We start from the raw sequence: 14,656 nt of genomic DNA, 5'->3' as shown, positions 1-14,656 counted from the left end.
GAGGTCCACTTGCTTATCCGGGCTCCTCCTACAGCTATTCCCACAGCAGGCTAACAACATTTAATATCTACCACAGATACACAGTATATTCATTCTGTAGCAAGCACCTCAGTGGTGAAATTCAGCATCTGATAAGTGTGGATATAGATCAGCTGCAAATAGAAAAAAAAAGACTCTCTATAATCTATATATAATATATATATTCTATGTATAATCTATATAATCTAAAACAATGATTTGCAAACTGTGATTTCCAATCATTAATGGGTCATAAGATCAATTTAGTGGGTTATGAGAACATTAAAAAACACACATATATTAAGAGCCAAAAGCGTAACAGGAAAGGAAATATCAAAGTACACTGCATGCTTTATGGGTAAATATTATTTCATAAACATTTTATTTTAATCTTATATATGTATTAACACATATGTATTGGGTCATGATATAAAATAGATTTCACAGCTCTCAACAACATCCCAAAGAACATATTTGGTCACTTGGTCCCTTGAGAAAAGATTTGTTTTTTTTTTGTTTTTATTTCTCCATTTACAGCCATGGTTCTCCTGCAAGGTGGGTACTCTGAAGGCCCTGGGCTCCGAGCACCACCCCTTCCTGGCTCACTGCTATTTCCTATTTTTCCTCCTGCCCACCCAAGCTCCCAGAGCTCCACTGAAGGAAATGAGCCACCGTGCATCTGAATGTGGATCAGTAGAAGCCTCGGGTTCCTGCTACCACATGCCAGGCATGAGGACAGGGGCTTTATAGATGTGACTCTTTACAGAGGTGGTTTCCTGTTTTTTTGCCTGTAGTGGTAACTCACCTGTGCATCTCAAGCCTCTGGCACAGTATACATAGAGCCTGAATGGATGTTTCCACATAAATGAATTCAACAATAAGCACATTCTGTAGATTGTATACCATATAAATTAAATTCAACAAAATAGAAGAGTTTTAAATAAAACTCATTTCTCCATACTTAATATAAAAGTTTAATTTAAAGAAAAGTTTTCATTTCTCCATACTTAATATAAAAATACTACACAAAGTTTAATTTATATTGATTAAATCCTGTTGTATAAAAGTTGAGGCATTACGTTCTGTGGCTATTGGTTTTATGACTTGTCATACAGTTATACATATGACTTTTGTAGTACAGTTATACATTAACCCTTTGATTTTGAGCAGTTATAAACTTATTATTTTAATACATATGTTCAGTACTAGCTATTACTTTCATCTCAAATAATTTAGTAATAGTACATGATACTTTGGAAAAAGTAAAACAGTTAATAATTTTCAAAATGCTACTAAGAAAGAAAGACATCAATGTACACCTGATTTGGGGGATGACCATATTTTGGCCTGTGACTTACTGGAATCTGGGAGAGTAAACCAAAGCTTTTTTTAAGCTGGAAGGACACACATTGTTCTTTGAGTTCAAACCCTTCATCTTTCATATTAGGAACTATCTGCACACCAAGGTAAGTGTAAGTGACTTATCTACAGGCACATAATTACACAATAAGGGAGATGTCCCAGGTTTCCTGATAACAAATCTAGACCTTTTCTATTTCATAAAGATGTTTATACTATAATTCAATCATATTTTTAAAAGATCAAGTCAGATATCAAGGAAAACAAATACATGATAACCTTTTAGGCTAAAACAGCGCTAGAGCAAGTGTTTAATAAAAATGTGTGTTGACAGCTGTGCTGCAGGTAAACGTAGTGAGTGTGGAATACAGAGCTGTAAAGACGTGGCTGAAGTCCACTGGTCACAGTAATTCATTCTATGTTTCTTTATGCATTACTTTTGTGCATTCATTGTGTTTTCATCTGTATCACTTGAACTCAATTTTTTCCACAAAAATTTCTCATTTGATTTCCAAAGTGAGGTTTCCAGCTCCTCTTTCCTTTTGGAGGATGCAGCAAGGGGCACTTTTTCACACAGAGTCTCTATCACTGCCAAGTCGGTGAGTTTACTAAGACTGTCATCATTCTGTTCATTCAAGATGTCCCAGAAATCTTTTGGTCTCTGTTTTGCTTTTTCCATGGGCCCTGAAATAACTTTCCTTGGCAGTTGTGTGGGACCATTCCCATGACTTTTAAAGAGGTCATCAAGAATAGACGTGTCACCAAGTAAGCCTACCACAGAAGTGTCTCCTAACACTGGATTTATCTTTTTGTTTTCCACTTTGAAAAGGGGCTCATTTCTTGAAATGCCTCTTCTTGTTAGGTTTTGTTCATCTTTCATGGTATATTCCAGTTTTTCTAATTCATCTGCTTCAGACTTAGTGTTCAGGGAACAGGATGCTATAATGTTTTTAGGGGCTTGGCTGTTTTTCCCATTGTCAGTCTCTTGGGTTGAACTTAGAGGTGATTCATTAGTTTCTCCATCATTAGAAAGCACCACTTCTCTATGGAAACTGTGATTTTGAAACTTAACTGATTTTTCTTTATGTATTTTTGGGCTATAAATTTGAGAAACTTTTTTGGAAGTATCTTTAAATGACAAAGTTTCAGAATCTGACAGCCTTTCTTTTATAAGAGATTCATTTTTTTCAGACTTATTCCTGACACGTTCTCTTTTCTGATGGGAAGATTTAATGAGTTCTGCATCAGAATCCACAAAAAAATCTTTTACCTCTGGATATTGAGAAGCATAAAAGTCTTTTAGCATTTTCTGTCGTTCTTCTGATGTGGCATTGGTTATATGGCTAGCAAATTCCTTTACAGAAGGGAAGTTAAAATAAGAAGCCATTTCTTGAAATTGTTTTCTGAAGATTTAATGAACAAAAGCAGAGGTTATTTTTATTACATTTATTTTTAAAGAACTCATCACCATTGATATTATATAAAGCAATGTATATTTGACCCTTGAAAACAAGGGTGTTAGGTTTCCCCATGCAGTTGAAAATATAAGTATAACTTTTGATTCTCCCCAACATTAGCCTACTGTTGACTGGAAACCTTATTGATAACATAAAACAGTCAACACATATTTTGTATGTTATATGTATTGTGTGCTGTATTCTTACAATAAAGTAAGCTAGAGAAAAGGAAAATGTCATTAAGAAATCATAAAGAAAATACATTTACACACTACTGTATTTACCAAAAAAATGTTGCCTAGAACTGGATTTACACTGTTCAAACCCATGTTGTTCAGGGGTCCCCTTGTAATTCTATTCATGCAGTGTACATTAGCTTAATTCTGTAATGAAAATGCATTTATTTTACACTAGCAGGATGTGACCTCTTATGCTACTGAAAATAACCTTTAGCTCATGAAGTCACCTCACCAGCTTTTTAAGTCATTCTGATTTATGCTATTAAGTATTTCCTGGGAATTGTGGGATTGCAGCATGCAATTTGGCTCCAGCCAGCCAATTTATGACTGATATGAGAATCATAATTTGTAAAATCTGTACTTGAAAATCTATATTGCATTTAAGTCCTACAATTGTCAAAGAAAGGTCTTAATGAATGGAAAAAGAGAAAATTCTGAAAAAATAAAGGGGCTTTTTTTTCTTCTCTCTCCTCTTTTTCCTTCTTCCACAAATATAACATAGAAATTTCACAAACGTTTTGATAATCTTAAAGGAAAATTCAAAACTGATAAACCTAGATTCTTTCTTCTCCCACCTGGTTCAACTTGGGTATAGACAGCTAAACTAAGAAGTGAGATGCTATTTAAAACAGTGAGTTTGGGGATCCCTGGGTGGCTCAGCGGTTTGGGGCCTGCCTTTGGCCCGGGGCGTGATCCTGGAGTCCAGGGATTGGGTCTCGGGTTGGGCTCCCGGCGTGGAGCCTGCTTCTCTCTCTGCCTGTGTCTCTGCCTCTCTCTCTCTCTCTCTGTGTATCTATCATGGATAGATAAATAAAATCTTAAGAAAAAAAAAAGCAGTGAGTTTCACTCTTGCTATAAAATACTAATAAAAGCTGTTGTATGCATATATGAGGAAATGGGCCTTCCAGAACCCTTGTAAGACAGAGGCAGAAAGAAAGATCATTTCAGGAGCCTAGACACCAGACTCTGCTCCCTTCCCCAGATGAGAGTGCTATGGACTGAAGTGTGTCCCCCTCAAATTCAGATGTTGAAGCCCTAATTCCTCAGTGTGACTGGGTTTGGAGATAGATCCTTTAGAAGGTAATTAAGATTAAAGAAGGTCATGAGAAGCCACCAGAGAGATCTTTCTCCACCATGAGAGGATGTGGTGAGAAGGTCACCATTGCAAGCCAGGAGGAGAACCCTCACCAGAATCCAAATCAGCTGGCATCCTGATCTTGAACTTCCCAGGCTCTAGAACTGTGAGAAATAACTTTGTTGTTTAAGACCCAGTCTGTGGTATTTTGTTACGGGAGACGGAGTAGACTAAGACAGAGGGATTGCTCTGATGATGCTGAGTTTGGGCCATGTATCAGGAATGCTCAATGTTCAGTCAGATATTCTTTTAAACAAAAGCCAGAGACAAGAGACAGTGTTGTAGCACATGGTTAATAGTCTCAAAGTTCTAGAATATATTTTTATTTTATATAATATTTCCTCAAAACAGTCATTTATGCATTCAACAAAATTTATAGACCCTTTATGTGATAGGCACTGTGAACAGCCCTACTACTATATTCTTCGAGGCATTTATAGTCAAGCTGGGGGGAGACAGGTGCATACAAATCAAACCAGAAGGGAGTGATAAGTCCACTATGGATGTAAATATAGGGCCCTGGGGGTACCCACAGAAGAGGTACCTAAGCCAGCGATGGGGTCATGGGTAAGGTAGCAGAGAAGGCTTCTTTGGTGCTACCAGTCAGGTAAGGATGAGCAAGGAAACTTTCCAGGCAGAGGGAGAACAGGCACAGGCCTACTTCTGAGAGGACCTGGCGCACAGGGGGGCAGGAGAAACAGCTAAGGAAGAGGCTGAAAATCATGAGGGGTTTGTATGTCAATTTCAGAAGTTTGAATTTTCTCCTGAACACAACAGAGAATCCTGAAAGTAAAATAATTATTTATTTGTAATGTATGTAAATAGGAGCTTTAAAGCCACTGTTATTTTTTGCTGCTCAGGTCAGGTCATACAGTTTGTGTTTCCTGTGATTTTAGTGGCAATCCATCCCGCATGCTCAGGACTTTCTTACATGGCTCCAAGAGGAGCATGCTGGCTCCTAGTCCTTACCACACGGGTCCTGTTAACTGTTCCACATCCAGATATTATCTACGCCTGATCAACAGCCATTCTTATGGCCACCAGGGTATTTAATAACACAAATACAAGCTTCCAATTTTCTGTCCTGGAAATTGCCAGTGTTCTTGTTGGAAAGCAACAAGCACATTCTTAAAAGGCTCCAGTTTTCACTTCATATGAAGTAATGAGGTATTATTGTTTTGTTTATTAATCATCTCCAAATCCATTTTCATGGCATTCCTAACAAATATTTGTGCTGCAAAGATTAAGTTAATGGCAGAGTTATAGGCTGATGTCTTTTTATTTATCCAAGACTTGGTGGGGTCTCAGCAGCTGCCAAAGTACTTTCACCTTTGCTGTGCTGACTCACTCACAATCCTACAATTCTGTCACTTCTGGGAGGAGAGCTGTTTCTGACCCATGTTATGTCAGTAATATGCAAGTAAATTAGGTTTGCCGTTGCCCCTCACAGGATGAGTTACGATTATAATTCATTTTATTTTTGCCTTCTAACTTGCTTTCATAATTTTTGGTCTTTAAAAGAATTTTTTCTAAGTATTTAAGTAAGTGCAAGTTACAATCAGGAGGTGTAAGTTTAGCCACTTGTTTACAGACTCAATCCCGGGTCTCCAGGGTCACGCCCTGGGCTGAAGGCAGCGCTACACAGCTGAGCCACTGGGCTGCCCACGTTAGCCATTTTCTAAGAACAATTTAGTAAACTAGAGTAGACACTCAGAAGCCACTACAGAGAAAGGAAAAAAAGGAAACCAGAGATCAGTATCTCTCAGCAAATATATCCAGGGTAGTTGTGTGTCATGATATAATACTAGTTCTCTCCCCTTTGCCAGAGGAACTGAGGGAAAGGGGTAGAACCCAGCTACACCATCTTCTATTTGCCTGAGCTTTCTGAAGTGAAGGGGGGACTGAAACTTCATTCCAGTGACCTGAGGGCTGCAGCTGGTATAGATTCCAGAATCTCAAACAGGGGAATGGTTAGCGGGAAAGACGTCAGGAGTTCTGACACCATGCCCTGGCTCAGATGTTGGTATTCTAAGGTTAGCCTTTCACTTAGCCTGAGACATTTCTTCCCTAGGATGAATAGACAAAGAAGGAAGAAGGCAAAAACTAATCATTGTTAATAGTTTTATTTTTATATATAGTGCTAAAGGGGATAAGGACACTTGTGCTCCTCAAAAACTGGTAAAATGCATTATGGCCTGCCTCTCAGCAAAATAAATGCCTCAAGTAAATTGTCCCAAATTTGCCCAGAATCGGAGTTATAAGTCTGTTTAAGAGGAGATATGCCACTGTAGCATGTGGAGTGTTCACCTTTCTGGGCAATGGTGACAGCTGAGAGTCTCCAACCCACCACACCTGCTGAGGAGCTGCCAAACCCTTGCAGAGAGAATCTCGAACCCAGAGAGCCATCACTATTTGCCCACACTCTGCAGAGGTCTTCAGGGCCAATTTGACCACGACTTGCATCCCTGCTTACTTCAGCCGCTACTCCTCACTTACCTGGAGCCTCTCATCCCTTCCTAATCTCTCATCCCCTCCTAGTCTCTTCATCCCCAATCTAATTCAATCCCTCACCCTTCCAGACTGTCCTTCGATGCCCCCAGAACCAGGCTGTGATCTACCAACTCCCCTGTTCTTCTCCTGGAATGGTCCCTCTGTCCCCTCATACCACCTCCTCCTATGCAGCCCTCACAAGCTAAGGCTCCTATGCCTTACACCCTAAACCTCAGGGTTCATGGTTCACATTGCTGCTTCCAGACCAATATTCTCTTTCTCTTGGAGATTCCTTCCCCTCTTTTAGGTTTATGCTATCTCGCTAAACCATTCTCTCCCTCATGTTAACTGATCTTTTAATTGCTTCCCACTAATGACTGAACACTCAAGATTAACTCTACTTCCTTTCCCATCTCCTGCCATCATCCTTTTGTTTTTTAAAATTTTATTTATTTATTTGAGAGCGAGAGAATACAAGCAAAGGGAGGAGTGGAGGGAGAGGGAGAAGTAGGCTCTGTAACTGAGCAGGGAGCCCTATGTGGGGCTCAATTCCAGGACCCTGAGATCATGACCTGAGCTAAAGGCAGACACTTAACTGACTGGGCCACCCAGGTGCCCCTCATCATTCTTGATAACACCAATATTCATGTAGATGCTCCACCTAACTCCAACTTCTGGCCTACCAATTTTCTTTACCACCCCTGACCCAAGACTCAACCGCATATCAGGTCCCTATTCCCAAGACCACAGACAGCTACCATCATTACCATCAATTGCACAACCTGCAAATCCCTGAATTCACTCACCTCATACACCAGCTCAATCATTCAATTCCCCAATGACAACAATGCTGGAAGATACTTCTGACCTCATCAAGTCTCCCCTTCATCTCGTTTAGGTTCAACTTTGTAATTACTCCTTTGCAAACAACCTTCAGCTTCCTTGCTTCTCTTTCCCTCCATTCTAACTCCTGATAAAACCCAGCCATCTCTATTCTGTGTCTGCAATGGAGCAATTGAAGCTTGCTGAACAAAGTCTGCACAACTGCATGGATGTTTTGTTTTTTTTTTTTAAAGCTTTTATTTTTATTTTTTAAAGATTTTATTTATTCATGAGAGCCACACACACAGAGAGAGAGAGGCAGAGACACACGCAGAGGGAGAAGCAGGCTCCATGCAGGGAGCCCAACGTGGGACTCGATTCTGGGTCTCTAGGATCACAACCCCGGCCGAAGGTGACACTAAACCGCTGAGCCACCAGGACTGCCCTGCATGGATGTTTCTATTGGAATTACTCTCCATCAGGGACTTAACATGAGCCATGAATTCTAGTCTCACTAAGCTTGCTATCCTACTTTTTAAGTGCTTTATTATATGACTTTTCTCTCCTGAAATTTCTTTCCCTCTGAAACGATACTTTAATTCTTAATACTTTGAGGAAATATCACCATATCAATGCCTGTCTTCATCCCTTCATCTAGAAGGCTAGACCTTCCTCAGTGGTCTGGATCACACCCTCTCCTGCCTCTGGGACTTCTGTTATCATGTCTTTGGCATGATCTCTTTTTCCCCTATTAGTCTTTTCCCTCAACACACAAACAGGTTCTATTGTCTTCCCAACTTAAAAAAAACTTATCTTTGACCCATAACGGCCTCCAGCTCCTGCTACTTTTCACTCTCAAAGAGCTGTTACAGGGTCTGCCCATCCCCTGCTTGCCCACTACCTCACCCCGGCACCTGCCCATGGATTTACGGACTGCTCACATCAAGGTGGCCAATGAGTTCTCTGCTGCCAGTTCCAGGAGGCACTTTCCCACTTCATCTAATTCTGGTTCTCAAAAGCATTTAATAAAGTAAAGTGCTCCTTCCTTTTATTGTGCCTCCTACCCAGTGGGCCACTGTCACCTGAAGGTTTAGTCTTGGGGCTTCTTCGCTCCTCTCAGTGCTAGGTAGGTTCCTAGGTTATTCACACAGTCAGTGGCTCTAAAATCATTTATAATCTCAATGCTGATGACTTCCATACCTAGATCTCCAGCCCCCAAACCCTAGAGGAGCGTATCTATTGCCTATTTGGAATTTCCACAGAACCTCAAATTTAATATATGAGCAAAAAGAGAACTCTTGATTTTTTTCAATCCAAACTCTTCTCTTCCAGTTTTCCCTATTTAGTAAATCCAGTCTGTTGTTCCAACGACTAGTCCAGTACCAGACTGAATTCATGTATTTAACTGTCTCCATGACAACCACTGTATTGCAAACCACCACTGACTAGTTCCTTCCAGTTTCCCCTAATCTGCTTCTTCCACGCAGCAACTAGAACAATCTTTTGGAAACATACATCAGATCATGTTCATGTTTCAATAGCTTTCGGCTGCACTCAGAATAAAATCCAAAACTTGTCCACAACCTATAGGGTTTTGCATGCTCCAGCCCCACCTGTCTTGGCCTTTGTCTCATGGCAGTCTACTTGGTTCATGCGCTAAGTTCACAAGTCTTCTCTCAGTTCCTTGAACACACCTGACCTCTTCCCTCCACAAGGAGGTTCTTTTTTTTTTTTGTTAATTTTTTATTGGTGCTCAATTCGCCAACATATAGAGTAACACCCAGTGCTCATCCCATCAAGTGCCCCCCTTCAGTGCCCGTCACCCAGTCACCCCCCCCCCCCCACCGGCCCACCTCCCTTTCTACCACCCCTAGTTCATTTCCCAGAGTTAGGAGTCTCTCATGTTCTGTCTCACAAGGATGTTCTTACTCTAGTTCTTTGCCTGGTTATCTCTCAGGTCACAGATGTCAATTCTGTCATGAGGTCTTTCCTGAAAGCTATCTGCACCCTTCCGGATCCCATTATTCTCTATCAAGGAGGCCTGTCCACTTCTTTCTTATATAATTTTATAATTATTTATAAGTTTTTTTTTATTTTTGAAAATTTTATGGTTCAATGCCAACTCCCACTGCACTATAAGCTCTATGTCCTTTTTTACCCTCTATGTTCATCACCCAGCACAATGCCGGAGTACATGTTAGGTGCTCAATAAATATTCAATGAATGCATATAACGCACTTAAGTATTTTGTGTATCCATATAAAATGATTTCATTTTTCATCAATTCAGGGTTTAGCTTTCTAAAAACATTTAAAATATTTGGAATTTATTTTTTAAAGTGTACAAATTCAGGTGCCAAGTATGGTTAAAATTCAAATAATCTGTGTATTTTATTAAGTAGCTATATTTCTTTTGTGAATAATTCCCAAAGTCCAGTGTTTTTATAGATATACCTGCGGATCCCTTTTGGCGTTTCTCCAATTATGAAGATGGTCTGTTCTGTGCGGTAGACTATTTTCTTCTTCTTACTTACAGGGTGTGAAATGTAGAGAGGAAATGAAATGTTTCCTTCACTTAGTTGTTGGCCTTTCTCTGTACATGTCAATGTATCTGTCTTCATTTTTTCTTTATGCGTCTGAAAAGAGAAGGAAAGCAAAAACTAAGTCTGAAAAAAATAGTCATTTTTGGTCAAATGAGGAGATGGCCTTATTTTTCCCCCAAGCTCTTTATAATCAAGTATATCATATTCTCCAACCAATTCCATTGAGACATGTTAATCTAGATTTTTAAAAAGAAGATGTAGGGAAAAATTACTTTTATATCTTTCTGAAAAGTAATGGCAATACTATGATATTTCCATGGTGTCTATGGTTTAAGATACATGTTAAAGATATATCTCTAAAGGTGTAATAAAAGTAATAGCAATAATATGATGCCTTCATTGTCAAGACTGATTTCATTCTATATACATGGTGATATCCATAATACTAAGTGAAATAGAAAGTAATGATTATAAGAATAATGGCATAAAAATGAGATATTTAAAATTCTTAAATTCAATAATTTCTCTCAATATTAGTAATCAGATTTTCAGGCATTTACTTTTATGTAAGTAGCCAAACTTTTAACAAATAATAATCTTTATATGATCAGTAAGTAAGAAATCATTTTCATAAATCCTACTTTTTAATCTCTACTGATTGCCAGGCTATTTAGTGATTTTAAGATGCTAACTACAGTTGGTTGAAATTACAGATAAAAATCTTATTTATGTTACAGACTATATGGGTTGCTTGTTTAACATAAATGGTTAAAAACACTGGGTCAAGAAAAAAATAATTTTAAACTATATGGTTCCAATTTCCTTGAGAAGATGCTACAGTGAGTATGTGGAAAGTGCTATCCCATTTCAAAAAGAGAAATATTGGATACAATTTGATAACAACAATAGCAAAATTATACTTGAGCTCAGAAGTAAGAAAGGTAAATCTCTAGGTGTCAAAAGCAAAGAAGTAACATAGTGATGAATGGGACTTAATGCCTTAAATTATATTCTGCAGGCCTCTATGTCTAGAGAGGAAATGAAAATGACTTTCTGCATTAAAAAACAAACAAAGGAGGAGTTAAGAGGATATCCAATTTGCAAATTAAAGCTAGGAAAGTCCAAACTGGGAACACAGGATAGAAGCAGGCTATCTTTATACTCTATATAGGAAGAATCACTGGTCAAATGTGGAATGCCCACCCTGTGCCAATTGTGGAATCTCATTTTGTAGCACCTGGGTGGTATGGGAAATCTAAGCTAAAAACCAACATAAAAAACTGGCCCAGAATCAGTGAAAACTATAGATCTCAATGAAGGATGAATATAAAAACATACTATAGGAAGACTTCCATAATCCAAAGAATGCTTTTGATTCCAGGATGTGAGGAGTGGCGAGTTGCTCAGGCAAAAATTATGAGGAACATATAAAATCCACCACCATGAAAATGGGCAGGTGCAACAAATGTGAGAATACACACTGGAGGAATTATAGATAATAAAGCAACCTGAAAGAAACTTTTTAAATCATTAGCATGTCCAGAAAGATAAAGGAATAGAATCTGCCAACAAGAACTGGGTATTATATAGGCAGATCTGAAAAAGAACCAAACACAAACTCTAAAATGGAAATAGAGTTTTGAAATAAAAAGCAGAGATAGGAACAAGCTCAAAATATGAGTAAAAGCAACACACTAAAAAACAGCCCTACAGTGACAGTTGATAAAGTGGTAGAGTAAGAAGACATAACAAAATTTCTAAGATACTAGAAAGAATAGGGAAAACAGAAAAGATAATGCAAAGTTATAATGGCAGGTAACTGAAGAAAGCATGAATCCTCAAACCAAAAAAGGAGAGAGAATCTCTAGTGGGAAAAATAGCATTAAATCTATACTTTGTTATATCATAGAGAATATCTTAAAAACCAACAGGGAGAAAAAACAAAATATCTCACAAAGAAATGACAATAACCTGAAGACAGACTTCTCATTAATACCATCATCACCAGAAGATAATTAGATGATACCTTCTATATGCAGAGAGGAAAAACTATAAACTTAGAATTCTATACCCAGTTAAACTATCATTATTCTTTTTTTCAGACATAGACTATAAGAAAGTACTAGATACATATTCCTGTTGATGACGTAATTATTTTTTCTTTTATAGGAGTTCACTGTGATTGAAATGGCACATATAAAATGAATGTGGGTAGGGAATAGTTTTTCATTCCACAAATATTTACTGAGCACCTGTTATCTTCCTGGTGCCATACGATGCAGTTGAGAATAAAGATATTTATATATACAAAGAGGCCCCAACCCTTAGGGGGCTTAAAAGCAACAAGCCATTTTTTATTTTAAAGATGGAACATTTAGTTTTCTTTTAAAAATAAATCATTTATTTCTTCAATTTATATTCAAGTTCATTTTCTTGAAAAACTGAACATAACACATACAGCTGTTCATTAATTTGTTTCTTTTCCTTCCTTCCTTCCTTCCTTCGTTCCTTCCTTCCTTCGTTCCTTCCTTCCTTCGTTCCTTTTCTTCCTGTAATCTCTATATCCAACATGGGTACCTAACTAACAACCCTGAGATCAAGAGTCACGTGCTCAGTCACCCTGTAACTGTATATTTTGTAGTAGCAAACCATTTCTTTTTCTTTCTTTCTTTCTTTCTTTTTTTTTTTTTTTTAGCAAACCATTCTAATGAAAATAAATTGACTTCTTAAATATCTATTGCAAACCAGATGGACAAACACAAAATGTTGAATGTACTTTCCTTAAAGACAACATTTCTTGAATTTTAAAACATTAACAGAGAGGAAAATTGTGACCTTTAAAGATAAATTTGAAAGAGATTTAATACATTTATTTTACATCACGAGAAAACAGTTGAATGTTGAAAGTTTCCAGTAAAAAGGCTCATCATTTTAAATGATCCCCCCCAAATAATGATCTATTATTGTAAGGAGAGATAGGATGTTTATATGAAGATAAAGAGAATAAACAGCAAAAGAAGGAACTGGTCAACCAAGAACAATCCCTCCTCATATAGTGCATTTTCTGAAGCCTCAGAGAAATCATGCCAGACAATGGCAATTTTCAATAATTTACATGATTACTCTGGGTTCTGACTCTGGCAGGATTACAAAGCTCACATTTTATGTGGATACATTTTTTTAAAGTCAGTTCTATAAATTCTTCAGGGAAATTCAGTTTTCCCAACAACAGGTATCAAACATGTGGCTCTTTAGTTTTTGCCAAATATCCTATATTTAAAAACCTGATTATGTTAAACAATCATAAAAAAGGAAAAACATTCTTTCCCCACATGGGCTCAATAACCTGTCCTTTATTTTTAAAAAATCCATCTAGATTCAGATTTCCATTTTAGTACAGTCCTTTAAAACTTTACTGAAACAAGGCTGTGAAACAAAATTTTATTAATTAACTTAATAAACATCTTGGTGGTCTTATTATAAAGCTGGTTTCACTCTAGTAAAATAGTATCCTTTACGATAGCTGATACAAGGAAAGCAGTGCCAAAGTGCAGTTGCAATTGTAGTGATAGTTATAATTTATTATAAAGCAAAGTTCAAGGCCTAAGGCCAATATGAAAAGATTCCAGATTATGTGAATTGGACTCAAACTCATCCACTACCTCTATGTCAAAACTGTGAAGTCATATGATACTGAGGCAACATGATAAGGCAGCAATAGTAATTAAGGCTTGAGTAATGAAAAATTCAGTAAAATGAGCTAGATTAGGAATTGAAAAGACAACATTAGCATTATCCCTCCTTAACACTAGGAGAGAAGGTGAGGTTGATTGATAAAGAAAGCAAAATGAATCTACTCCTCTTTCCCCTACAGAGTAGAATGGCCAACAACTGGAACACTATGTCTGTATTTATAAAGAAACATTGCAATCATGACTTGAATAAAGCAGAAATGCCAGTTTCTGCAAAAGCTCCTAATTGTTCCTAATATTTTCTTAAAAAGTTTCTTTAAAACTATCCATCAAGATTTGCCTTAAGGAAGTATTTCTAGGGATGCCTGGGTGGCTCAGCGGTTAAGCATCTGCCTTCAGCTCAGGGCATGATCCTGGAGTCCCAGGATTGAATCCCACATGGTGCTTCCTGCATGGAGTCTGCTCCTCTCTGCCTGTGTCTCTCATGAATAAATAAATAAAACCTTAAAAAAAAAGGAAGTATTTCTATATTCTGTGGTTCTTATGAAACTTACCTTCATATGACAATGTCTGATTATAATGATAAGGAATTATAGAGAAGAACTTTGTACAGTATTTGCATAATATAAATATTTCTGCTAGTGTTTTAGAAAGCTTGACACTATTAGAATATAATTTATAACTTAGTAATTGCTATATTTATGATTATTTGCTTAATTACTGAGTATTGTTAGGTGTTTCTGCTATAGTGTCTGGATGAAAAGTCAAATTCAATTTATGGAATCTTTATTAAAAATAAAACTTAGTAAGTGTAAGGAACATAGTAATCATTTCTAGGGAAGGTAAAAATGCAGTTAAAAATCCATTTGAAGGATGCCTGGGTGGCTTGGTGGTTGAGCGTC

The 14,656-nt window shown here is 37.6% G+C and overlaps 1 protein-coding gene across 2 annotated transcripts in view; it reads right to left on the bottom strand.

Moving 5' to 3' along the window:
• Positions 1-369: 369 nt before the first annotated feature.
• ERCC6L2 (ERCC excision repair 6 like 2) overlaps positions 370-14,656 on the bottom strand; it is a 125,694-nt gene continuing 111,407 nt past the window's right edge. For both annotated transcript variants that reach the window (XM_025984209.2, XM_072763894.1), the window contains 2 exons: positions 9,974-10,155; positions 370-2,780 (listed from right to left, as the gene is read on the bottom strand). In XM_025984209.2, the coding sequence (XP_025839994.1) occupies positions 1,811-2,780; positions 9,974-10,155 (1,152 nt within the window). In that variant the 3' untranslated portion in view covers positions 370-1,810. The remainder of the gene's footprint in view (positions 2,781-9,973; positions 10,156-14,656) is intronic.

Source organism: Vulpes vulpes, chromosome 1 (genome assembly GCF_048418805.1).
Source record: "Vulpes vulpes isolate BD-2025 chromosome 1, VulVul3, whole genome shotgun sequence".
Taxonomy (NCBI): domain Eukaryota; kingdom Metazoa; phylum Chordata; class Mammalia; order Carnivora; family Canidae; genus Vulpes; species Vulpes vulpes.
Note: the sequence above shows the minus strand (reverse complement) of the source record. Positions and strands in the feature narration are given on the sequence as shown.